The following is a 27,490-nucleotide window of genomic DNA, read 5'->3' as shown; positions in this document are numbered from 1 at the left end:
ATACAGGGGAACTAGTGTAGTTTCACTGTCAAAGACATGAAGTGAGGTGAGGGAGGTGAGTGCAGTGATACCCCCATCCCTCCATCAATGTTAATTAAGAACAACTTTGTCCATGTACAGGATCTCTGCTGGTCTAAAGAAGTTGACTGTTTCACTCCAAGAAAAGATAGTCATAGAGTTTAAGGCCAGAAGGGAACATCAGATCATCTAGTCTGAATTCCTGTATATCACAAGCCACAAACACCACCACCACAAACACCATCCAGCACCCACACACTAAGCTCAGAGGTGGATTAGGGGTTTGTGGGGGCCCTGGGCCAGAGCAAGTGGGGGCCCCTTCCCACCCCTTCCACCTGCAGTCCTCCCTGACCCCCCACCCAGCACTCCTGACTGAGGTGCACCAACGCCCGAGGCTCCGGCAGTAGCATGGAAATGATTAAGTGAGAAATACCCAGATAGTCCTCGTAAGTGACCCGCACCCACAGACTGTAGAGAAAGGTGAAAAACCACCAAGGTCACTTCCAATCTGACCGTATTGTAGACAATATGACTTTGGACTCACACACATGATATTAATGAATGGTAATGAACAACACATTTGTTTCTAATGTCACTTACTTTAGCAAGTTGGTAGTTTGCACACTGGAGATTTTTAGTGTGAGAGAATTCCCAAACCATCCAAAATTTGCATACCAAAAGCTTTTCTAGTGTGAAGTGTGTGGGGAAAGTACATGAAAAATTAGAGGTATGAAATAAGACCCCCCTTTGGTTCTAGAACTGGAAGATGTACTTCAATTCTTAGTGTAAATTTCCTTAGGCACTAAATTGGATAGGAGGAGAATGACAATGGTCCTTTGAAAGTCGCAGATTTAACTCCTGCTGTGCTAAAGGGAAAGGCAGCTGGAATATAGTCAGCTCCCACCCTCTCACACTGAAATGGCTGCAAAGAACATGTCTTGTGAAGTAACTGAACAGTAACCGCCTCTGTGGTTGCTAGGTAGCCTTCAGATACATCTATTCAGATGTATTATGATTTCCACCCACACAGTTTAGTTGCACTTTAGATCCAGCAATGTCAAAAGCTTGGTGCAGGATGACTGAAGCCAAAACCTTCTAACCTGGGTCCCCAAACTTAGACTCATAAATCCATACATAGGTTCCTAAATCAGTGGCATAAAATTACCAGAGGTGCTGAGCACAGATCCCATTGAAATTAAGCTACTGTACATCTGTATTGTTGCTAGACCTTGGGTAAGGTCTCATGTAAAAGAATAGATCACACTGGTTAGTTAACTGTGCTAAAACAGATGTTGCTCCAAAAATAATTCAAGATGGATGGATATTGCAGGAAGTAGCTCCCTTTCTGACTCTGTGTCCTGCCAGTGCTACAGGAATCATGCTAATCATTACCTACCAGCAGAGATCCCCTGGAGGGACAAGAAGAACACTATGATGGGTGCTATCACTGGTGTCATTGCAGGGATATGTGTGTGCATGTTGTATTCCTGGGGGAATTCTTCGCCACTGCATGCACACAGAATTCATGTCCACTGCAGATTTCTTTGCTTCCCTGCAGAAAAATGACTTTGTAACAGGAAAGCAAAGAGAAGCCGCATGAGCGGTCACATGCCCCACCCCAGCAACACAGGCATATCATTTCGGGCACCCAGAGCAGCTGGCGGAGAGTAAATCACTGTGGAGGGACGGGGCTGAGGATACTCCAGAAGGTGCCAGGTCAGACCCATCTCCCATTTGCCCAACCCCTGTGCATCCAGACCCCTCGCCCCATACCCAGATGCCCACCACTAAGCCTCTCCACACTTGGATCCTGCTGGGCTGAGTCTGCCTGTCCACATCTAGTGTGCCTGGCACGGAGGAGCAGAACCCCACGGTGTTTATGGGGCAGGCCCAGCCCTTGTGCTGTGTCAGGGTTGGGTGAAGCCTCACCACCAATGTCCCCAGGGATTGCTGCAGGGTGATCTCCCACCTCCCTGCAGCCAGTGGCCTCTGCTCCCCGCTGCAATACTGGAGCCTCCACGTTTATTTATCGACAAATAAAACTTGCAGAATTTTTAATTGTCTGGCACGGAATTCCCTGAGGAGTAATGTTCAGGAGGGGAGTGAGCAGCAGGGGTTCACCAGTCAAATAACATGAGACCACCTGATAGTGCTAGCAATATAATCCCAGAGCTACCGTGAAAAACAAGTGCTGCTTATTAGCTTAAGACAACATTTCAAACTTGGATGCCCACAGTTAGGTCTCAATCCATTTCTAAGCAGGCAGGTGTCCATACCACAACTATTACTGATTATCTCTCATTTTTGCAGCCATAGTGACAAAACTAGAATGTGCCCTGGAGACTAAATCACCCTCCTGCGCCTAGAAGTGATTCCTGTGAGTCAGGTTTGCAACATATTGGTGGGGAGGCATGCACTGCCATTGCCTGTGCTAAACACAGGACTTCAGTCTCTTGCACTTGTAGTTGGCACTGAATTCACATACATTTAGAATTAATACAATTTCCATTTCCTTCTGGATTCATTGCCAGAGTTAAAATGCTGCTTCACCCCCCTTTCTGGCACTTTGCCATACTATTGAACAACTTTATCTTAAAGCATTATCTTGTTTAGCTTGCTGAGTATTTTTATAATGCATAGTCTTTCGCTGTTGCCATGGTGACTCTTTCTGGCGATGGTGTAGTGGTGAAATTCAACAAGTCATTCTCCACTATAGTCTGACTTTTGAGTGCTGACTTATGAATGAATCCTAGAATATCAGGGTTGGAAGGGACCTCAGGAGGTCATCTAGTCCAACCCCCTGCTCAAAGCAGGGCCAATCCCCAATTTTTGCCCCAGATCTCTAAATGGCCCCCTCAAGGATCGAACTCACAACCCTGGGTTTAGCAGGCCAATGCTCAAACCACTGAGCTATTCCCCACCCCACTTTAAAACAAAGATTAAGGAAAGAATAATTAAAGACATAAAGATAAATGGAACATGGGTTTACCAAAGGTGCCAGACTAGCCGATACCTTTCTTTGATAAGAGAGTTGATTTCTTAGACAAGGGGAATGCAATAGATCTAATCTATGTGGACGTCAGTAAAGCATTTGACACAATACCATGTGGAAAATTACGTGTGGTTTGTGACAGGTTGCCACCACCCCTTTGGGGTGCCACCTGATATACTGGGGTCCCACTGAGCCTGCCCGTTCCACCAGTCTGGGCTCCCTCACCCTGTCCTGTTATGCCAGGCCCTCAAGCCTTCTCCAGCACACACACACAGGTAGGGACACGCCCAGCTGGAAAAAAATACACAGACACTGAGATCAGCTCTGTGTGGGAGGACTCAGCTCGGGGATTGCCCCGCACGCAAATATACACGTCCTTTGGGATGCAATCCCAAAATTATATTGTCTTGCACTGCATAGAGATCTATACAGCGTAAGATCATGAAATCCGCCCCCTCCCTCAATGTGTGGAGGTTATACACAGCTCCCCCGCCCCCCAGTCCCAGTTATGAATTACACAAACTGGTTTTAGAATAAACAAAAAAACACGTTTCTTAACTACAAAAGGTAGATTTTAAGTGATTATAAGGGATAGCAAAGAGATCAAACCAGATTACTGAGCAAATAAAACAAAATACGCAACCTAAACTTAATACACTAAGTTAACTGGTTAATAGTAGCAAATTCTCACCTTAAATGTTGTTTTATGCAGGTTACAGAGTTTCTTGAAGGTAAACTGCACCACTTGCAGCTTAAATCTCCAGGTATGCCTTTCACAGGCTAGACCTTTCTCACTTAGGCTCAGACCCTTTCCCCCCCCCCCCCCCCCCCAGCTTAGCTCCATTGTTCCTTCAGGTGTTTTCATCAGTCTTCCTTCTTGGGCAGGGAGGCATTGGAGAAGAATCAAGATTAACTCATTCCCCAGCCTTAAAATGAGATTTGCATATGGCAGGAATCCTTTGTTTTCCAGTTTGACCCCCACCTCATCTTAATGGAAAAACACGAGAAGTCGAAGATGGTGTCCAGTACCAGGTGACATGATCAGCTTACGCTGCAGCATCCCAGCTGTGTCAAAGCAGCATCCCAGGAAACTTCTCAGGAAGGAGGGAGATTAGCATCTTCAAAGACTTGCCCCTAATGGCCCATCCAGGCTGTTTGCATACTGTCTGGTGGGCATTCCCCAGGTGAAAACACAGTTGTAATTGTTACATAGTTAATATACCTAATTTCAGATATAGAAATGATACATGCATACACATTGGATAATCATATTCAGTAAATCATAACCTTTCCATTGATCTCACATGACCCACCCATCTTGCATAAAATACATCTTACTTATGCCATATTCATATCATAAGCATATTTCTATGAAGAATATGGGACTGTAGTGTGCCAGCTGCCCCACTCCTGGAAAACAAGAGTTAAAAACAGCCCTGGAGAGGGCTTCAGCTGTGAAAGGCTAGGCTGATTGGGGAAGCAGCCACAGTTGTGGCCAGCTCAATCAGTAGCCACTGAGGCAGGGTGGGTTTAAAGGGTTAGGGGTTCCTCTGGGAGGGGAGACCCAGAGTATGGGGGTACTGCTGTGGCAGAACCCTGAGGTAAAGGGGACCGGGGTCCAGGAGGGACACGGGGCCCGAGGCAGACAAAACACTGGCCTGCAGAGGGTGCTCTGGGCTGGAAAGAGTTAATTCCTGAGACGACCAGCAGGAGGTGCCGCTCCGGTGAGTCTTCGCTTCACTACAGGGACATAATGTCACATGGTTAACTCATCGTGTTGCATTAATCCTTTCACTAGGGATGATGTGACTAATATATCAGCATTGTGGCTGTTTTGAACAAAGACTTCTATCTCCTTCCTGAGCAGCATTAGAGGTTGTCAGTGAGTAAGGCTAATTGGGCTTCTAAGGTTCTTTTTTGTGACCATTAGCCCTTCCACATGTTAGCAGACAGAGCAATTATCTTGTGACAGGAACTCTAGAAATGCTGTTCAAGGATGCACCAGTTCAAAAAGCAGCTGAAGTACTGAATAGCTGCTGCTTTTGGTATATTATATTCTCTTTGTCCCTGTACATTTGGATTATGAAAGCAGAGGACCCCAATCATTATTAGCTGCAAATAGTATTTCTGATTTCAAACTGTCTTGGCCTGTGGGTGCAGTATATGGAGCATCTCCCAATTGCAGCTCTCCTATGATGATGGCACGCATGCTAAAGGCGGCACTCAAGCTGATTTTCAGCAGCACTCACACTGCCCGAGTTCTGGCCACTGGTCCGGGGGGGGGCGCTGCATTTTAATTTAATTTTAAATGAAGCTTCTTACACATTTTAAAAACCTTATTTACTTTACATACAACAATAGTTCAGTTATATATTATAGACATATAGAAAGAGACCTTCTAAAAACATTAAAATGTATTACTGGCACATGAAACCTTAAATTAGAGTGAATAAACGAAGACTTAACCCACCACTTCTGAAAGGTTGCCGACCCCTGAGCTAGACTCACCATTGCCCACTCATGCAAAGATTTGAAAAAGCCCCTACATCATGTCCTTAAGGCCAACAGAGTCAGCCTCTGGCAAGTCACTTGAGAAATGAGTTGCAGAGCCAAGGAATCTGAGGAGAATGACCCACCTTCAGCCCCCAGATTTCCATACCAACAGAGTATCTCCAAAAATGTCCAAGCTTGATTTCTGGTGCATTTGCTAACAGGGAAGAGGTGATTTTTCTTGGGTAGCCAGGACACAACAAAGCAAAACTTCATAGCTCAGCAGCTCATCATCAACGCTGCAAATTAATATTAGTAGGTAATAGGTCGTAAGATGTAACAGTTTATATTTTTCTCATCCCTAAGGAGCAGGAAGACAAACGAAGGAAAGTGTCTGTCTGAGATTTGGCAACATCAGTGCTTGCTCCTTAAATGCTTAATTACGGTGCTAGAATTTGCTGTGATCTCTACTGATGGAGAGTTAAATATGGACCCTTCACTCTTGCCTGGTTCTCTTTCACAGTTGTGCATGTTTTTCTTCTCCTAAAAGATATACTCACAGTCTGTAGTTTCTGACAGTTCATCAGATGTACCAGCCAGTTGATGTTTAGCTACCATCCAAACCTATACATTGTTTTGGTGCTTGCTAAGAGACCCACGCGTTTGTAGCTATTTCGTACAGCACTGAGTAGAATGTTAATCAGACAGTCTAGGAATAAGAAAATTAGTAGATCAGTTTACAAAGAGAGCCACTGTCACCTCTGCTAAGACTGTATTTATTTTACAAGTATATCAATAACTAGGAATCCTGTTAAGGGAAATTATTAAATAGTGGAGAGGGAGGCATTTTGATATCCAAATTCTTGGCTCCACTGTCTTGCTTTTCCTTTGGCTCTCTCTCCAGAGGTTGAAGACAATTTAGTGAACTAGCATAAACACTCTGAAGCTGAAGGCCAAGGTTGGTGCCTTTACAGTTTCAAGTTTAAATTTATATTTTGACTCTGAATATTGAAGCTCTCTTCTTTTTCCCTACATCATACCACATCCTCCATACAAAAGTTTGGGTTTTTGTTTTGTCTCTTTCTTTTTTTTTTTTAGAAAATTAATGCACACATCACATGTATGGGGCCAGGGGCTGATCCTATTCCCATTAAAATCAGCCACAAAATCCTCATTGACCTCAGCAGGGGCAGGATTTGTCCCACCATTTTTGATAATTACAAATATAGGAGCTACAAATTATAGGCACATTAATGTACAAATTGGGAATATAGCAGTTGCTATTTTTCAGGCTTCTCAGTTTACAAATACATTAGTTTAAAAGCCATTCCCCTCAAGACTCATCACCACAGGCTTCATCTTTCACCGAGAGAGGTGTAAATGGCATTACACGTCTCAGTATCCAAAACCTTTAATGTGACAGCATAGAGTACCAAAGATCTCCAAAATTGGTATCAAAGGGACAATAATCAAACAGTCTTTATTGCTCAGGAGGGTGTGGGTGTGGAAAGAGATACAAATACCTATTTAGCTCACAAGATCCAGCCTCCTGAAGGCAAACAGAAAATGAGACTTTCCCCACTGCATGGGTCGGAGTAGACATGTTGCTTGCAGGGTAGGCAACCCATGTAAATGAGTTTCCCAACCCTGAACTGCACTATTCCCTATTCTTAGTTCTTTCCCGTCCTTGCAAGGCATATGTAGAGAGGCCTGGAACTATTTCCACCCTAGGGCTATTTTGTAACCTTCTTCCATGACTCCAACAGAGAGAGGAGAATGGAATCAAAATCCTTCCCACATGCCATTGTAAAATGAAACAAAAGAGAAACCCTGTCTTTGGAGATTTACACGCATACACACGCTTTCCATAAAGACAATTTTTCCTAGTCCCGAGGCAGTTTTTTATAGGTTTCCCTTTGGGTCCATTACCAATGCTTAGATATCTACAGCTAGGCTTTGATCAGCACTTAACTCTACAGTTCCTTTGAGAGCACCAGAGCGTTTCGTATTCTACATTAATTATAAAAGGAAGTATTTGTTTTCCTTCCTTAACAGGTGAAATGTAAGACCGGTTCATGAAATTTTCATGAAGCTAATAGATTAGGCCAGCATGACTAATATATCATCAGTTCTTGTCTGAAGTCCTATTGAGGCACCCAGTGACATTCAGATGTGTCTACTGAGAAGTAAAAAGACAGCTGGTCCAGGCTTTTGAGTGATGTAATATACTGCAAATCAGTTTGGAACTTTGTTAACAGTAAATATTCAAAATACTACATCTACACCTAAACGTATCTAAAATTGGAACTGTTATCAGACAAATCCAGCCCTGTATGATGTAATCCTGTCAACCATTCTTATACCTAAAATGTATTGACCTAAATAAGGAAGAAAATCATGCATCACGGAACCTTTATGTTGAAATGAAAATTATATTGGTCTTGATTCTCCACTGCCTTGCACTTGCACAATCAAAGCATGTAAAATGCTGTAATTGGGAAATGACAATGCAAAGTGCAAGACAGTGCAGAATCCAGTCCGTTGGCTCATCTAATCCATCCCCGCTCCCAGTACAGGATTATTCCCTCTGTTTTCTCATGTGTTGTCCAGTATAGTTTTTTAATTGTCTCCAAGGATGCAGCTTTCATTGGATCACTGTGTCCTTCCACCTTTCCCTAGGAAGATTTTTCCTTAGTCACCACAAAAAACTACACACACTTTTTACATGCCTGTCACACAATCACTTTTAAAAGCTTTTTCCTGTGGTTACGAGAAGAATGCTATAACAAATTTCAGGAACCCCTGCTATAAGAAGTAGAGGGGTTAGTAGCAACCCATTTAGAAGTTATTCCATGCATCTCAGTGGATTGTTGAGTCTGGAGCCTATTGGTGACAGGTTAAGTGTCAATAGTGTTAACTATTACACTGCTGATCATTCTAACAGAAACATCCAGCAAATGTGTCTCCATAATCCTAGACTGTCTCCCCCACTACCCTACGTACCAGAGGAGTCCAGAGAACAATTTCGCAATCCCAACAACTTTTAAGGTTTTAAAATTTGTTTTTGGAACAGAAGCAAAACCTTTTGAACGTTTTTGTTCAATGGCATTGTCAAAACAGCTGGTTTTGGATCAAAAATTTCATGCTTTTGATGTGTCTCTTTCTTTTGTCAAAAGTGACCAGAAAGCCCTGGGCCTCAAAAACTTTCCCAACAAAAACTTTGTAAAACCCAATATGCCTCTGCAAAACATTTTGACTTCAAGTAATTCATATTTTGACAGTCAGGCATGGTGGGTGCCTTTCGTGTGGTTTGCCCACAGTAAATTGATGCACTTGATCTAAATGCAAAACACAGTACACGAAGGCTCCTGCAAACTTTGCATGCCAAGTGTATTGTCTCCCCCATTGTCACTTATGACTGAATTGTTATAAATCTGTGCAAGGAAACCACGACATTTTTACCAAGAAAATTCTACTCACTAATGCCAGATGGGGCATCTTTTTATTTATTTATTTATTTATTTTTAAATTCAAGTCCCTTGGTTCGCTTATTACCAGGGTCTGTTTCATTTAAGCCGTGGTGGGATATTGATGAAGACTTGCTGCGCACTTTGGTTGAGTGCTAACTACCCTCAGCTTTCACTCATTTTAATCACCTTGGCCTTATTGTCGTAAGCCCCACGCCAGCCGTTCATTAACCACCTGCTAAACTTTAAGCATGTGAGTATTCTCATGGACTTCGCTTGCTTCACCAAGATTACTTGCATGCTTGATGTTAAGTACCATACTTAACTGCTACGCTATATGAGGGCCTTAGTTATTGCAACTCATTATTTTACAATCTAAAATCCATGGAAAGGTATTACTCTCTAGTGTGTAAACATGTTACCCTTAGTTATAATGATAGAAGAAGACAAAATATTAATGTTATATATTTTCCACTCGGTTGGGTTCATCGTAGAACGAGTAAGAAAGGGAAATTTCAGAGTAACTGCAGATGTGTGGTGCTACCATAGAGAGCCAAGCAATTAGTCAAACAGTTGCTGTAATTAGGGTGTCTGTTGAGAAAGGGTATGGAATTGGCAGCCTGAGTACAATAACCTTGTCTGAAAGGCAGCGTTGTACTTGCACGGAGTACAGCAAGAATACTAGGTATTTTTTTTCTCTGCTACAATCCAGAGAAGAACAATGGGCTGGTCTGGTCTCACACGCTTTCTCAGAAGCCTAAAATATCAGTGATTTTTGTACATGCAGCAACACAGGATTGGTCTGTCAGGGCTGTATTTCTTTGTTGGGTGATGGTACTAACAGTTAAGGGCCAGGGAAACCATCCAACAGCCAAAAGAAAGAAAAGCTGTATTTTGATTTGATCCAGTTGTCTGTTGGTTTCTCAGAAATTGGTTTGCTATTGGTTTCTCAGAAATTTTCTTTTTCCTTGGACACTAACTCTGATTATCTTCACTGAGACTGATTTTGCATCACCATAATTCCACTGACTCCAGTGAAGTTGATTATCATTTATACCACTGTGAAAACAGAATCAGGCTTTGAATGTTTGCAGAATTTGGAGCCTGTAGGCTAAACAGCTAAAAAGGGGTGATAAAGAGGGTTTTTCAATGAATATCACTACTGTTAGGTGGAGTGGATGTGGGGTTATGATAGCAACAGCTTTATTCTTGGCCCAAAGCAACAGAAATTGTTGAGCACAGTCACTGATTAACAACAAACTTCTTAAAATCCAACTTGGATGCAAAGGGAGCGGAGCAGATCTTCACAGAAGACTGGACCAAAACTCACATTTTAATCACAGAATTCACAAACCAGAGGAGTGGCTTTTTTCCAGGATGGCTGCTTCCACAGAAGAGCTCTTTGCCATGTTTGCTACTTTTTGATTCCCAGTGGATTGATAAAGATGGACACTTGGCTGCTGTAAAACAGAGAGATGGGGTGGAGATTAAGGGATTCCTGAATATCGAAGGAGACTATACAGTATAGTTCCAGCCCAGCTTTTACAACCCAAATAACTAAATGGCCCTATTTATGGTCCTGAGTAACGACTAGGGTAGTGCATGGTATTTAGAACCAAAAATCATTTAGCTTCTTTGTGGAACTGGGATACTTTTGCCTAACTAGCATGGCAGTGACTGGTTGAAATTTCTGAATGAGGAAGGCAGCTTTCTTTTTTCTTCCTCGACCTAATAATTCAGCAGTAGTACAGCTGTAATCCCTATGGACAAGATAATTGCTTTTGCTATGTGAAGGTTAGCTACATGTAATAACTACAGCTTCAGGACGCTTATTTGCTCTGGGCAAGTCATCATTTGCGGCTATTGTGGTACAAGTGTCAGGCAATGAACACGGTCCTGCTGGGATATGTTCTTACCATTAATGTCCTGGAGATAATGGAAGGATTTGAAGAGTCACCAAACGGTGATGGAGAAAATGAACACTCTTGCCCATTAACAGCTCCCCAGTGGTGCACCTATGTATCATTGCCGCACAGACTATTCATTATTCCACTCTGATGCAGATCCTAGTGGAGCACATTCGCGAGTTTCTAGATATTAATGTTAGCTCACCAGTCAGTTAACAAGAATTTTGAAGAACTCCTGTTTGTATCCAAGGAAGAAGAATGGCACACTGTATATTCAAGATGGATGTTGATAAATTGGAGAGGATTCAGAGAAGAGCCACAGGATAATTAAAGGGTTGGAAAACATGCCTTATAGTGATAGACTCTAGGAGGTCAAACTATTTTGCTTAACAAAGAGAAGGTTAAGAGGTGACTTGATTACAGTCTATAACTGTCTACATTGGGAACAAATATTTAATAATGGGCTCTTCAGTCTAGTACAGAAAGGTGTAATATGATCCAATGGCTGGCAGTTGAAGCTAGGCAAACTCAGACTGGAAGTAAGATATACATTTTTAACAGTGAGAGTAATTAAACATTGGAAAAATTTCCAAAGGCCGTGGTGGATTCTCCATCACTGACAATTTTTAAATCACGATTGGAGGTTTTTCTAAAAAATCTGCTCTAGGAATTATTTTGGGGGCATTCTATGGCCTGTGTTACACAGTAGGTCAGACTAGTAGCTATTTAACACACCATGGCTCTGCCTCAGTCCCAGAGTATACACATGAGAAACCACTTGAGGCCATGTGGTCTGAAGAGAGTTTTGGAGCTAGAGAAGTGATTCTGAGCTATCAAGACTTTGGTGCAGATGCTTTGCAACACAAAAGGAACCTAGATGCCTAAGAAGAGAAAGTTAAACTCCATAATGAGCAAGCCTCTGGATGCAGTGATTGTATCAGTGGTCTTTAATGGCAACCTATTACAATATACACTAAAGAAAAAAGAACAGCTACGCTTTAAATACTGACCTGAGTCATAAATAATTTCTCCGATTTCTGCATCTCCTCCAATAACGGTTTTCCTATCGAAATTTTCTTGTTTATTCATTGAAAACACTACCGTGTTTCTGTGACAAAGTATCAAGTGCTGTAAGTGTGCAGCCATATGCACAACTACCAGGGTTGGCAATATAGAGCTAGCAAGTAGACACTGCAGTGATGGGCAATACAGAAAAATTATGATCACAGATTAAATAGATGAGATTCCCTTTGAAAATACTCCTCAATATTCTGTGGATGGCCAAACCTGGAACTTCCCATCCAAACTTTAGCCTAAAGCTGAACTGATTCTTTGGCCCATCTCTACCACAATCACTCATTTGTTTACTTTAGGCTGTGCAATAAAAAAGAGAATTCCTTTTTTGTCACACGGTTTGCTGGTACTGTATAGCAGTCCCTAAAGGCTGGAGAAATTGGAATCCCTTCTGGTTAGCAATGTCTAGTATCACTAAGGCAGAAATCTCACTAGAAGCACAACACGATCTCCCACTGTTAGGGAGAAATAAATTTAAAAATCCTGTAAAAGTCTGGATTGCCTCTTGTATTTCGTTTAGATTCTTGAATGGTTTGGGGTTGAGCAGAGTGGCTTTGAGGTATCAGGCAGAGGGGAAAGTTTCTTATTTAAAAATAAAAATACAAATCACAGCTGACTTTCTTTTTTTAACTTTATTTATTTTAGGATCTTGGGCTTGCGACAAGTGTATGTTTAAGACAGTCTTGTGAGTTTTCGGGAACTGATGTGTTATAACATGAATCTTTGATTCCCGTTTTACAGCCAGTGCTGATTTCCCATACAATGGTCAAGCTATAGGAGATGGAGTTAACAGGAACTCTGCCATTATTGGAGGTAAGAAAAATATATGCATTGGTAAGATGTTTTGTGGCTTGTGCATAGACGTCTGAAACTGCAGAAAATAGTGTGTTCAAACTGTTTGGCTGAGTAAAGGGTTTCCCTACATGGGACAGTTATACCAGTGTAAGGTAAGGTGTGAATATAAACCACTGCAGTTATACTGGGCTAAGGAGGTCTACATGGGGAATTACATCAGTATAAGAGTGCCTTTTTTCAGTTTAGCTTATGGCACTTTGGAAGCTATTTAAGTTATAGTAAAAAAAAGCTACTTTTATTCAGCGTCGTTGTATTGGCATAACTGGTAACATTTCCTGCAGTTTAGTGTAATGAATTAGTACACACCAATCAGCATGAACCTGGGGCCTGCTCCTGCTCCAACTGGAGTAGGTTCAAGCCTGTAGATTCAAAGGCTGTAGGTCAAGCACACTCTGTTATGCTCTTGGCATAATTCAGCTTTCATGCTGACCTCATCTCTACTTAGAGGCCAGATTGTGCCCTAACACCTGACAGAACCTCATTATAATTACAAATGCACAAGTTATTCATTGCAGAATTTGGCCTCAGCATCTAAGGGCTTGGTCTACACTTAAAACGCTGCAACAATACAGCTGCAACACTTCAGTGAAAACACTACCTATGCCAATGGGAGGGGTTCTCCTGTCAACATAGGTACTCCACCTTCCCAAGAGGCGGTAGCTAGGTCAACGGGAAAATTCTGGCTACACCGGGGACTACGTTTGTTTAACTGCCTCTCTCATGGGATGTTCATTTTTCACTGCTTAGTGAAACTGGCTTGTGAGCAGGATTTTTTTCTTAATCATAATTCAGAGATTATCTGCAAAATGTGGATCCTGATTCAGATTTATACATACACATATGTATCCTTAGGTCTCCTGGCCTGCACCATACAAAGGGGTATTCAGATAAGAGGGTGGGGTCTGAGCCCCTCTTTAATTAGCACCATAGTATGCGAGAGAGAGATAGTATTGCCACGTTAATCTCCAAATGCATTCAAGTATTTTTCTAAAAGATAAACCTTTCATCTTAAAATCTGTTTTAGGGAGAAATTACCACAGCTTCCTTTCATTTAGCCACAATGAAACAGCTTCAATACGGGGGATAGGGAGGCAGAAAGAGAGAGTCTGTAGCCTGGTGATTAGAGCACTCACCTTGGGGGTGAGAGACTGAGGATCCAGTCCCCCTGATCCAAAGGGGTTTTTTAATTATTTATGCACAGGAACAGCTTCAACAGGAGAGATTTAGGGGTTTCCACAGAATATCCCATAGCCCAGTGGTTAGAGCACTCACCTGAGACATGGCAGGTCTCTGTTCAAATCCCTTCTCCTCATCAGGTAGAGGCAGGATTTGAACTAGGGATTGCCCACACCTCAGGTGAGTATCCTAACTTCTGGGCTAAAAGCTACAAGGGAGTCCTTCCTCTTAAAATGACATAGGTGCCTAATCCCAAGAGAGGGTTTACAACTGAGAATTCAAAGCAGAGGGAGGTGCCTCCCTGCATCCAGACTTAGGTGCCTATTTCTGAGAGGAGTCGGGGCTGGGGGGGGGGTCTTGTACACCCCTCCCTCAGCTTGCGATCTCCCATTGGTTATTTTAGTCGTCTACTGTGATTGCTTTTGTGAATCCCATTCTGAGGTGCCTATCTTTCCCCATTCATTTTATAGGGAGCCTGAGAGCTCTGTGAATCTCATTAATTTTTCTGGTCACCTAAAAGTTAGATGTGGTGATGGTGACTTAAGTATCTTTGTGAATCTAGCCCTTATTATCAAACCTGCCCCTTTTTATGGTTGAAAAACTAAGTGTCTATAGCTGGTTGGAAAATAGAAAAATGTTTACAAATTTTTTTGTGAAAAAATAAAAAAAATTTGAAATTGAAAATATTTTGACGAGCATCAGCATTTATCCCCCATACGAACTGGGCTCCCTCCGAGCACAGAATTGCATCTCTGAATATATGGAACCGTAACTAAACAACAACCTGAATGCCCAGCTCATCAATTACCAAGCCTCCTATAAAATGACTGACTACGGAAGATAAAAGGCTTTCTAGGATTGTTAGCATGAGAAGCTTGCAGTTTTCCACTCTGGATGAAATTCACACACCCACAGAGGGCCCATCCAGCCGTCTACACCATAGATGTGCCACTTTAACACCACTGCCGCCCATCGGGAACAAGAGGAAGATCATTAAGGGGGCTTGCTATGTCAAGGCACTCAGTACTTGCCTCAACTAGGCTATTGCAGAGGTCACTCTAAATAGGATGGTGCAGTTGAGAATAGGTCAGGTGAGAGGCAACATCACCTGACCTCTTGGGGGTTCAGAAGGCCAGCACCCACTATCCCAGACAAATGCAATAAGCATCATAGAAGGCCTGTGCTGCATCTCCATGGCTTACCTACAGATGACATGTGGATTCTGTCCCACAAGGAGTTGCCCTGACAAAGTCCAGGTAACTCATCTTCATTTATACTGGTATTCAGTGGGAATAATTGGGCCCTCTGTCTCTGTGACTACCCGTGAAGCACCAAATACACCTGTGGACTGTATAAATAGTAATAATGATGAGGTTCAACCATTGCAGTAAGGATTAGGGGATTCTGTTTGATTAAGTTTTGGAGTAAACCACAAAGAAATTCCATGGACATTAGTAGAGCCAAACAAAAAAAGTGCCAGATTAGGGTAAACATATGAAGTAGACAGTAAAATCAAGCCCCCATGGAATTCCTGAATTTTATTTTATTTTTTCTGCTTCTGTCATTCTTCCTATCCATTAGGTGTCATCGCTGTTGTGATCTTCACCATACTTTGCACGCTGGTATTCCTGATACGCTACATGTTCCGTCACAAGGGAACCTACCACACCAATGAGGCCAAGGGGGCGGAGTCTGCTGAGAGTGCCGATGCAGCCATCATGAACAATGACCCCAACTTTACGGAGACCATCGATGAGAGCAAAAAAGAGTGGCTTATCTGAGAGTGTGTGGAGGGGGTTGGAAGCAGGGCTGGGTGGGGGTGGGGATGACTCTTTTAGCGAGGAGAGAACGCTCTACTTCAGACTCTTGAGCACATCTAGTAAAAAGATCAGCACAAATGGAAGAGCAAGCAACAGGCAAAACCGATGAGACTGGAAACAAGGATAACACACACATTTAAGAAAAGTACTTTTTAATATTCATTTGCAATGAATTGCCCCTTCTGTATCCCAACAACAACAAACAACAGCTTTTAGAGCTTCAGCATTGGTTAAAATTTGTCAGTAATACCTGTCTTTTCTGTGTGTGTTTAGAGATGTTCTAAATACCCGTGATGATAACAGGGCCAGTTTTCTACATTTTTTAAAAGCCCTTTAGAATGTGGATATTTCTGTCTTGAAAACAGCTTACATATCGATACATCCTCAAAGTGTTCTTTTCAGTCATGCATAGTCGGTTCCAGACAGGTTGCCATAATACCCATAATACTGGTTCACATATTGTTTCATTTGGTGGTGTTTGAATTGGGGTTTAAAAGTTCTAGGGGAGGAAGTGGGGTAGAGAAAAGAGGATCAAATCATATTTGCCAATTTTCAATCATCTCGTGCCAACACTTTAAGATTCTCCCACTTTGGCACAGGCATTTCAAAATGTTGATTTGTATAGTACTTATCAGCAATGTAAAAATATTATAATTATTCTGACTATAGGAGAGCAGTAAAAGCACAGGAAAATTTTTGTTTTGGTTTGTTTATTTAAATCAGAAGGGGTCTGTAGACCTAATCTGTTTCTGTAACTTTGGCTATGATGCTGCTGACCTGAGGCCACATGGTGGTTTCAGTTTAAACTCAGCTCTGCCTGTGATATATTGGCATACACTGTATGTAGGCATAAGCATTGTAGTTGGGAATTAGAGTCAGACTTTACTGTTTGTTTGTTTCATAGGCTGTCACAGAACTATTGGTGTAATTCTAAGGAATGCATTTGATCCAACAGTTTTCACATAATACTTTTCTGTCATTGGCATAGCAATTTAGTTTGTTCTTTAAATCTTTGGTTTAAATCCCTTTGTGAAGAAAGCCTCTGTCACAGTGTTCTCTCGGGCAGTAAGGTAAAACCAGAGGCTTAAAGAGTCCTGCTCATAGAGAGGGCAGCAGAAAGACACAGCATGAGAGGAGAGGTCCTTTTTTTAACAGGTTGCCTGATTGCCTGATCAGTTTCACTGTCTTTCTGGAGTAATGACTAAGGCCTGCAAAGGCAATATCTAGTGCTGCAGGGATCACAATCTCTCAGACCAGCTGAATGTCAGGCATGTTACTGAGAAAGAGGCAGTCAGTTTGCAGAGAGGGTAAGTGGTAGCCTGAATAGTTAATTTCATCCTTTGATGGCAATAACGTGGTTTTTGCTTCTCCACTGCAAAGGAGCAGGAGTCTCCAATAATCTTGTTTAATGGAGACACAGGGCCTTATGGGTAGTTATGCGTGGAACAGAATGAAGATATGAATGTATAGCAGGACATTTACTGTGCATCAAAAACCAGAATCAATACTAAGAATTTCTTATGAAAGGATTTATGCCTGTGGCATTTTTGGTGTCATATAACCTTATAATATTTACAATTTTGGTATGCACAGCTTTAATCCATTCCTTCAGTACCTATTTGCAAGACTTATTTGAAATTCAGATGAACATCACTCTGAACTAAGCAATGCTGTTTTCTTTTAGTTCCTTCTTCCCCTTTCTTTATTTTTGCTTTATAGCATTATTTTGTTGGATGTTGTAAAGTGAAAGGACATTTTTTTTTAATTAGAGATGGAATATTGGAGCATTTTCAGGATTCCTTTGTATTCGTAGGTCTTAAAACTGCTTCCTTATGTATAAATGCACAGTTAGCAGACATGGCAACAATTTAAGACATTGGGTATGTGTCAAGGCCTTTTGTTAAAACTCTCCACAGTCTGTCTCTCAAACGGGACTTGCTGAATCACTATAGCTAATGTAGATCTCAAACCCACTACTTTCTTCAGGGTATGGATTTGGACTCAGTATGTAAATTTGGCCAGTTTTAAGAAAGTTATTGTCTGTTTCTCAGGTATCTTGATGGCGGTGGGGTCCAAACAGGAAAGAAACCCATCTTTGCCCCACCCCATGCTTAGCACTCGTTTGCCTCAAAAACTATCATCTCTCTCTTTGAGTGAGAAGTCGTTATTCTTGTTTAAGATCAGTGGGTATAAGAAGAATATCCTCCCCCTGAGGAGTGTCAAAACAACACTATAGCACTTTGAAACTAATCTGCCATACTTCACTAGCTCTTCAGGCCAGCCACCTCTTCTGTTGGGTGGGTAGGTCACAAAAATCTTCTCTTCTAGTGAAGAAAATCCCACTTTTCCTTATTGATTTTAGTTTATTAATTTAATTTCAAATGGTATTTTAGGCATTCCCATCAAAGACTAAGCATGTTACTTCAGAAGGCCCAGGTACAGCAAATGACAGCAGAGCGCCCATTTCCTTAGGCTGTGATTTTTGTTGCAGTAAAAAGGCTGACTTTCTAACTGAATTTAGCGTGAGAAGTGTCAGTTCTGCCGCCTGAGACTGGAGTCCTGTGGTTCTTCACACAACCAAGACCGCAGAAGTCACCGCAGAGACACACTTCCCAACTAACATGCCTCATCCCTGCGCTGGAAGGGCAAGTGGATAGTTGTCTCTCCATGTCCAGTCAAGTCTTCGGGTACTTGGTTGACCTAGCAACAAGCATATCAGTTATGACAGTGGTCTTTGTGAGTCTGTTCATTAATAACTAAACTCAGACCACCAACTCAATTCACATGAGGCACTGAGCAGCCATCTGATGGAAATGATGGACTCGGTCTCGATTCAAACCCTTGCAATAAAGAAGAAAGGCAAAGTCAATGCCAATACCCTTAATCATCTGGTCTCCCAACCTTCTCTCTCTCTCAGCTCACAGACTCAGAGCTCTTCATGTGAAGCTCATGAGAGCTGTGTAAATTTGTGTAGATCTCTTTGCAGGGAAGCCTCATGCGGTGAGGAGAAGAAGCTGGTAGTAAACTTCAGTGTTATGATTATTTTCCTGATTCAGTAAGAATAAGGAGTTGCCAGGAGCTATTTGTATTAATGATTGAAAATCTTATTGAGAGCTGCATTAGCAATAGTGTATTTCCTTAAACTGGAAGGGAGAGAGCTCAGCAGGCTGAGACAATGGATTTGACATTGCAGACTGACACACCAGTATTTGATGGTGGAGATGGTGTCTTGGCTGCCGGTTCTTGTAGCCTTTTCTTAGAATGCATTGTAGATAGAATGCCATGGTGACTAGTCTTACGTAGGACAACTACTAGCCCTGCAGGGCCCCAGGAACTGAGAAGCAGCAGACTAAGATGGGTAGCTTGCAAAAGAAATGGTGGTATTTTATATGATTCATGAGGGGAGTTCACAGGTACTTCTGGTTGCTAAGAGAGTTTGTACTGACCAACTGAGCATTAAAAGGGCAGGTAATATCGTGAGTTTTTGACAAGTACTATATATCTTCCTGTGGTGGCTAAACCTGAATCATAACAGAGTGAATCCTGATGCGTACACAACATTGCACTTGCCCTGAAATGTACTCAGATATCATAGGAGCATTAGTGCACATTCAGCTGAGTCAGTTTTCTCACTCATTTTAGTCCCTTTCCCTGTTTGAACGTGTGGGGAATGTGACTCTAAAAGGCCTGCTCCTGCTCCCGTTGAAATCAATGGCAAAATTCCTGTTGATTTCTGTGGGGGGCAGATTGGGTCCAGAATCAGGAGTGTCGGTCTAATGGGGTAATGTTAAGGGGCATTTGGATCTACAGTCAAAATAAAGGCACCCAGGAGATGAGCTGTGAAGTGCCAAAGAAATTTTGTCCTATCCAAAATGGTAAAAATTAAAATGTTGATAACAAAACAGCCTTTAATAGAAACCAGCACTCTAATCTGTTGTTTCTTATGTGTTCGTTCAAATGCCCCTTATTCCATATTAGAGTCAGTAGACATTAGAAATGACCTTTAAAATCAGAAATAAATATTAAACAAAAATGTGACATTTCAGTTAGGACTATAGGATTTGTGCCTACCATACGCACTGCACCTTTGGTCTCTTACACATAGTTATGTTCTTCACAGCAGTTACCGCTTGAAAGGTATGGAATTTGCAACATGTTTTTAATCATGCTCAAGACAGCATGATGCATAGAAAAGGGTGGTTTTCAATATTTCACAAAGATTGCCAAAGAGGAGGTGTATAATTACAAGTTTACGGTAGAGCTATGAATTCTTTTTAGAAGAGAGTCTATTCCGTGATTACATTTTCATCAAAACAGAGTCTCTTTTAATGGCAGATGCATCTAACTTCCAGGGTACCAATTGAAATGTGAAGCTGTTTCTCAGACTGATAAGCAGTAGCTTTTTAATATGGTTTCTCACTCAGATTATCTTCCATTGTGTCATAAGCATGGTGACTCTTGAAGGGTTACATTGTTGAAAAGCAGAATCTAAATTCTGTCTTTGTTAATCAAAATTGGTATTCCATCCTAGAGATATGAAACAGGAATCTCACCCTCCAAAAGCAACAGCATGTAAATTAGAACGAAAGAAGGAAAATATGTATGTATGCCTAATATCCTTTGTGAATGTCTTTCCTTTAGTTAAAAGTTCTATTAGAAACCAGATTAATAAATAAAAAAAATAGAAATTCTACATAGTTTTAATTATCCTAACAGCTGCTTCCTTGTGCTTTGTATGTTCTGATCATTGTCTATATTTTTTTCTTCCTCTAACAATAGGAAGTCAATTTGGAAAGGACAGAAGTCTCTGCCTCGTGAGAAAAGACTCAGAATATGCAGGGACTCATATCCTCTCCAAAAGGACTTGTTCCTCGTTGCAACAAAGAAGGCAGTCATACACACAAACAGTGATTGCTTAAAAATAAGAAACTGTTGCTTGACTGTGTTTAGTTTTCATTTCAACCAGCCTTGATTACATGCTGAAGGCCAGCTCCTAGGCTAGTGTAAGTCGGCATAGCTCCATTGACTTAATGAGAGCTGTACCAATTTAGGGCAACTGAGGATCTCGCCTCAAAAGTTTGGTCTGCACAAAATGACTGCTTTTGCTGTGATTGTCGCCATTCAGGTGCCTTTGCAGGCAGTGTTAAGGAAGTTTTGCTGTTGCTAGCATTCATCGTGCATCGTATCTTCTACATGGTAGTATTAAATACCTATCAAAGTTCCATCTCTTAAAATAACATAGTATAGTCCATTTGTGTTCCTTCAGCACCATACTTCTGTCTTTGAATGTGGATGTGAGCCTACTATTGAATGCAGTGAGTTGTGTATGCATATCTAAGGGCAGAATTGTGCCCTCTGTCTGTTAATGGGTTAAATTATCAGGTTCCAGAAAGCTTTTATATTAAATCCCTTCATAAAAGTATATGAATTGTACTTGAATAAAAGTATGTGAAACCAAGCAGGGAAACATGAATGCTACAAATACCAGTGAGTCAGGGGACATAGTTATATCATTGTCCCCAACCTGTTGTGCTGTCTACTACAAATTGCCTTGATCATGTTCCAAAACCAACTACAACCCTGGTTCTGTCTAGGACTTTAGCTCAGTTTCTAGAACATGATTACATATACATGACAAATTGTGACCCTGTTGTACCCTGGCAGTCCTGACTCTGCTATATTTATACTGTGGGAGCTCAAGAGGGGGAGAATAGTTGTATGTTCTAGTTGAAGTAAGGTTACCAGATGGCAACTGTGAAAAACGGGACAGGGGGTGGGGGGTAATAGGCGCCTATATAAGAAAAAAACAGGACTGTCCCTTTAAAAATGGGACATCTGGTCACCCTAAGTGGAAGGATGTTCATCTTGATGGGAGTACTGTCATGTGGCTAGAGCAATGTACTGGGATTGAAGACCTGTCCATTTTATTATCATCTCTGCTACTGACACACTGCACCTTTGGGCAAAGCTTTAACCTCAGTCTGCTTCAGTTTATCCACTGTGTGTTTCATGGAGGTTAGTGTGTGTGTATGTGTGTGTGTGTAAAATACAAGATTATTTTGAGTGTGATGTGTATAGTTATTGAATAAGCATTCACAATTGCATTTCATTCTGAAGACTTTAAAGTGTGTGAGTGTGGCAAAGTGAAAATGAGGATTATATCAGAACCATTGCAGGGTTGAAAAGTACCAGGTGATAGAGATAACTGTCTATCTTTAAATTCAGCAGGATGAGGGAGAAGAAGGCACTCAATTTGGCCCACACTGCAGTTTTGCTGTTGACCTGAATGGGAACACGGCTGGACCTAGTACCCTGAACTGCATTTCTTTGGCCATCCAAAATACAGTTGCAGGCTAAGTTTAGCATGACATAGCTTTTGTGCTTGGGGTGTGAAAAATTCACAACCCTGAGCACCATAGTTGTGCCGACCTAACCCCTGGTGTAGACGCAACTAGGATGATGAAGGAATGCTTCTGTTGCCTTAGCTACCCCTGCTCCAGGAGGTGGATTCCCTGCAGTGATGGGGGAAGACACTTCCCTTTCTGTAGGATGCATCTACACCAGAGTGCCAGCAGCCGAGCTGCAGCGCTGCAATTCTACATCTCCTGTGACGTATGACTCCGCTTTTCACGTACAAACAATTCTCCTGCCAAAAAGCGTTAAAACGAAACTTTCAGGGACTTCAGTGAGTCAAAGAGAGAGAAGGAAAATTGTTGAGGCAACAAAAACAAAACCAGGTTAGGGACTCTCAAAAGAGAGCACGGTGCAAAGAGGTTTCAGCACAGAGAACGTTTATTTTGATCGTAATGAGGTTTTCTGTTTCTCAGACATCAAATGAGAAAAGCAAAGCATGGCAGCTTTGAAATAAAAAAAAAAAAAAACCTGAAGCTGTGAGTAGAATCAGGTGCCCAATTTGCTTCGTCTGGTTCCCTTCTGAAACATGCCAGGCTGTGATATTGACTGCTTAGGCCCCTGTTGGGCATCTACATTTATCGACCAGGACTTGAGAAAAGTGTGTATCTCTTGCTTTACCGAGCAATTTACAGTTGCTGTAAATTACCTTTTGCAGAGTTAATTCTGCCCTTTGCACAAGCTGGAGCAGTGACATTATCATTTAACTCATTAGAAACATAGCAGAGATATTGATTGGTGATAATATATGGTTGCCCCTGCCATTCCTGAGCCCAGTAAATGACTGTGGTAATGAGCATTGATATGGAATGAAGGCTGGTGTCCGGCACATTGAATCAGGTGGCTGAGATTTCTAGGAAACAAGAAATAGGAATTTGATCTGAATGAAACTCAAAAACAAAAACCTAACTTGATGTTTGCGGGATTGTTTTGCTAGCTAATGGATGAGCTATGGATTTGTAAAGTCCTTAGTCAGCATTCTCCTCTCCAGTATGTAGTGTGAACTGTTAGCTACAGCGAGACAGTTCTCCTCAGAGTATGTGTGTTGCATGGTGTGCAGACATAATCAGTCCAGAATATACAAAACAGTGCTCTGCATAGTGGCGCCGTTACATGCAGGTCAGATTGAGAGCAGAGAGGAAAGACGGCCATGTGGTTGAAGGGCTGGCATGCTGGGTTCAAATTCTGGTTCTTTCCCAAATTTTTTCTGTGATCTTGAGTAAGTCACTTCTTCACTCTATGCCTCAGTTCCCCATCTAGGAATGGGGACTCATATCTTTCTACCCCTAGGGATGATGTGAGGAGAAGTTCACCACTGTTTGTGAAGTGCTCAAATGCCACGCTGACAGATCCATCTAAGTACCTAGGTAGATGGAATTTTGTTGTTTGACAGATTGTGTGCGGGGGGTTAAATCCACCCTTTCACTTCAAACTAGATAGATCTAGCTAATTTATACAGCCCCCGTTACCAGAGTATGTGAGCACCTGACAAACATTTATTCTCACAACCACCCTGTATGGTCTTATCCCCTCTTTCCAGCCAGAGAGCTGACACTGGCTCAAGCTTGTACATGCAGTCTGGGGTGGAGCTGGGAATCCTAAGTCACTGGCCAGGGGCCTAACCACTAGACAACCCTTCTTCTCTGCCTTTGAGGCAGTTCTCAGAAGGGTTGGTGTCCTTCCCAATTTTCCACTCTATCCCCACATTGTTGCAATTGCTCTTGTGCCCAAGGTGAGCTGGTGGCGGCTCTTTCTGGATCTAGTCAATACTGCTCTGGAACGATCACCGCATTGATGAGTCACTCCCTTCCCTCAGGGGCTGCATGTGCTTCCTCTGCAGCATTCCCAGCCTGAGCATGCACACTGATAGCTCTCTTACACACAGGCGTGTCTTTGGTTGTCAAGAGTGCACTGTGACAAAGTTCCTGCTCTACCTTGGTGGGTCTTGCGCTTATTGGCGGATTTGCTTGCCTTGGACCTTCATGGCAGCCCTCAGCTTGGCTGTTTTTCTGAATTCACAGTCCAGGTCGACGACTCCTGTGTCTGACCAGGAGTTGGGAGGATTTAGGGGGAACCCGGGACCGCCCTCTACTCCGGGTTCCAGCCCAGGGCCCTGTGGAATGCAGCTGTCTAGAGTGCCTCCTGGAACAGCTGTGTGACAGCTACAACTCCCTGGGCTACTTCCCCATGGCCTCCTCCCAACACCTTCTTTATCCTCACCACAGGACCTTCCTCCTGGTGTCTGATAATGCTTGTACACCTCAGTCCTCCAACAGTCCGCGTTCTCACTCTCAGCTCCTAGTGCCTCTTGCTCCAGCTCCTCACACAGACACCACAAACTGAAGTGAACTCCTTTTTAAAACCAAGGTGCCCTGATTAGGCTTCCTTAATTGATGCTAGCAGCTTCTTGATTGGCTGCAGGTGTTCTAATCAGTCTGTCTGTCTTAATTGTCTCCAGAAGGTTCCTGATTGTTCTGGAACCTTCCCTGTTAAGGAGACGGAATCGTTCTTCACTCGCTCCTGAGCTATCTGCTTTCCTTTCTTTCCTAAAGCCCCCCGGCCCGGATTTTTCACACTTTTCCTTTTGCTTAGTTTCCCCCCCCGCGTTTGGGCCGGACGCTTTGTTTTTTTGGTTTCGTTTTTTCCCGTTTTTTCGAGCTGCGTCAGTGTGCTGGCCGGTTGCCAGCACCCCCCCCCCCCCCCCCCCCCCCCCCCCCGATGCCTGCTTTTGGATTTTGCTCTTTGCTTATTTGAAACCCCCGGAGGAGGGGGGGAGGACTGCCGACCTGCTGTCCGGAGAGGGGAGTGGACCCCCCCCGGATCCAGCTGTTTTGTTTTTTGCCTGGACTTTTTCCGAGAGCCTTGGGACAGAGCCAACAGCTGTAGCAGACGCCAGAGGCCGGAGAATTTCGCCCGGGCAGCTATAAATCACCGTGGAGAGAGGCCGTAAGACTGAGGGATTTTTTTTTGAACTTCTACCCTCGGGGGGGGGAGTTGACTGCATTTCAGCTGCGTCTGCGGCGGCACAGGGGTGTAGCAGGGAGCTACCCCCAGATCCAACGGTGCCCCCAACCCCCCCACCACTACTACGACTATCACGGCCCCCGCTGCTTCGTCCCTGCTGGCAATCTGCCATCTGCCTTCGGATCCAGCTGTTTGCTTTGGACTTTGCCTTTTGGACCGGCATAATAACCGACCAAGCGAGACTCTTTGGACACTTGTGGTGGGTTGTCCTCCCTCCACCCCCCCCCCCCCCGGATTGTTTACCCCATAGCCTACCCCTACTACCGGACCCCGATTTTTGCCCCCCCTCCCCCTCCCAGTGTTTTTCTGTCACTCCCTGCTTACAATGGCAGAGAAGGAGGGACGCAAGGCCCCTCCACCGAAATTGGTTGCCCCTTCCTTATCTACCCTCCTGCCCACCCCTCAAGATTTCCCCACCGCCTCCATTGTTAGAACCCCTGCCACCGCCCCCGCTGGGGCATCGGCAGTAGGAGGCACCGGGGCGCTTACTACTGCTGCTCTGGTTTTTGCCCCATTAGATTCTAGGAACCCCCCCCCGGTTAGACGGAAAAATCGAAGCGGGCCAAAAGGGAAGGGCCCCGCTAATGCCGCTGGACCCTCCGTGGCAGAGGCCGCCCCCACCACAGTGGCCTCGTCATCGATCGCGGCACCCCTCCCAGCTGTTCCCTCCACCAGCTCTGCGATTATCCCTCCCCCAGCCCCCAGGACGTATGCCCGGGTGGCGACAGGCCCCCCCTCACCTGCCGCCTCCTCATCTCGCCCACCCACTGCCTCCGCTGCCATTACTAGCAATCGGGGCCCCTTTCCCGCCCTGACCAGGAAGCACGGTGTCCGTTGCCTCCTAGTGCCCGCCTCGCCCCACGTGGAGGTATACGTGCAGGCGTTGGCGAAAGTGGTAGGACCCATGGCCATTGTGGCGGCCTCCAAGATGTATGGGAAGGTCGTTTTTTTTCTGGCCTCGGAGACTGCCGCCCAGGAGGCGGTGGAGAAGGGCCTAGTGGTGGGGGGGGTGTTTCTCCCCCTAGAACCGCTAGAAGATCTGGGCGTTCGCTTCGTCCTCACCTCCGTTCCTCCCTTTTTGCCTAATGTTGCCCTGTTACCTGCTCTTTCCGCCCTGGGGAAGCTTGTCTCTGTTATTAGCCCTCTCCCGTTAGGCTGTAAGGACCCCGCCCTCCGTCACGTCCTTTCGTTCCGCCGGCAAGTGCAGATTTCACTGCCGGCGGGGGTGCGTGACGGAGAGGCGCTCGAGGGGTCCTTCCAAGTTCCCTACCAGGGAGCCCGCTATAGGGTCTTTTATTCCACCGGAGAGGCCCGGTGCTACCTCTGCCGCTCGGCAGGGCATGTCCGCAGGGACTGCCCTTTGGCCCGGGGGAGAGGGGCACCTGAGACCCCCGAGACCCGGCGGGATATCGGCCCTGTTGTTGCCGACACCCCCGGCCACCCGGCACCCGACACCACCCCCCCTCCCACCCGATCCACCGCTGCCCCCGTCCGGGCCCAAGAGGCGCCCCTCCAACAACGCCCGGGCGACCACGGGAGTCCCACTCTTGCCGTAACCACCTCGGCAGAGTCCATGGAGGGGGGTGTGGCAAAGCTTTTGCCGGGTGCAGGAGAGGGCTCGCCCCACGGAGAACCCCCCGCCCCTAATGCTGCCTTACCGCTACCCCCCCAAACCCCTGAACCTCTGCCTCCGCGCCCCGCTCCGTCCCCTGCTACTCAACCCCCGGACGACGCCATGGAGGGCTGGACTGTAGTCCAGGGGAAGCGAGGCAAGCGGAGGGCTCGAGCACCGCTGCATTCATCTGACGCGGAAGCCCCCCGGAAGACCAGGAAGGGAGGTACCGACCTTGAGCCTCCCGCCTCGGCCACGAGTGAGATCCATTCGCTGGTGTCGGGAGGTGAAGATAGACCAGCATTGGAGGGTGGAATCCCCCCTCCGCGGGGGACCCTCCCCTCCGAAGCCCCGGGGGAAGCCCCTTCTAACCGGATACCACCTGAACTCCCAACGAACCCCGACGTGACCGTCGAGGCGGGCCCTAGCGGAGAGGCCCCTGGGGTGGTGGGAGTTGGCCTCTCCTCTGTGTACGCAGAGATTGAAGCCCTTGATTTGACCCCGGTCACCCAGGGAGGGGATGATTTCCCGCCGGCCGGCCTCGATTTGGGCAATCTCACCCCAGGCCCCCTCTCCCCATGTTCCTTCCCCCTGACCGCCTTTCCGGGTGAGCACCCCACGGAAAGTGGTTTACCACCTGAGGC

At 44.3% G+C, this 27,490-nt stretch overlaps 1 protein-coding gene across 2 annotated transcripts in view; it reads left to right on the top strand.

Moving 5' to 3' along the window:
* CNTNAP2 (contactin associated protein 2) overlaps nt 1-20,512 on the top strand; it is a 1,645,619-nt gene extending 1,625,107 nt beyond the window's left edge. For both annotated transcript variants that reach the window (XM_075125590.1, XM_075125593.1), the window contains 2 exons: nt 12,690-12,761; nt 15,561-20,512. In XM_075125590.1, coding sequence (XP_074981691.1) covers nt 12,690-12,761; nt 15,561-15,760 — 272 coding nt within the window. In that variant the 3' untranslated portion in view covers nt 15,761-20,512. The remainder of the gene's footprint in view (nt 1-12,689; nt 12,762-15,560) is intronic.
* The last annotated feature ends 6,978 nt before the right edge of the window (nt 20,513-27,490 follow it).

This window comes from Caretta caretta, chromosome 2, assembly GCF_965140235.1.
Source record: "Caretta caretta isolate rCarCar2 chromosome 2, rCarCar1.hap1, whole genome shotgun sequence".
NCBI classification, from domain to species: domain Eukaryota; kingdom Metazoa; phylum Chordata; order Testudines; family Cheloniidae; genus Caretta; species Caretta caretta.
This window is presented reverse-complemented; position numbering and strand designations above follow the sequence as displayed.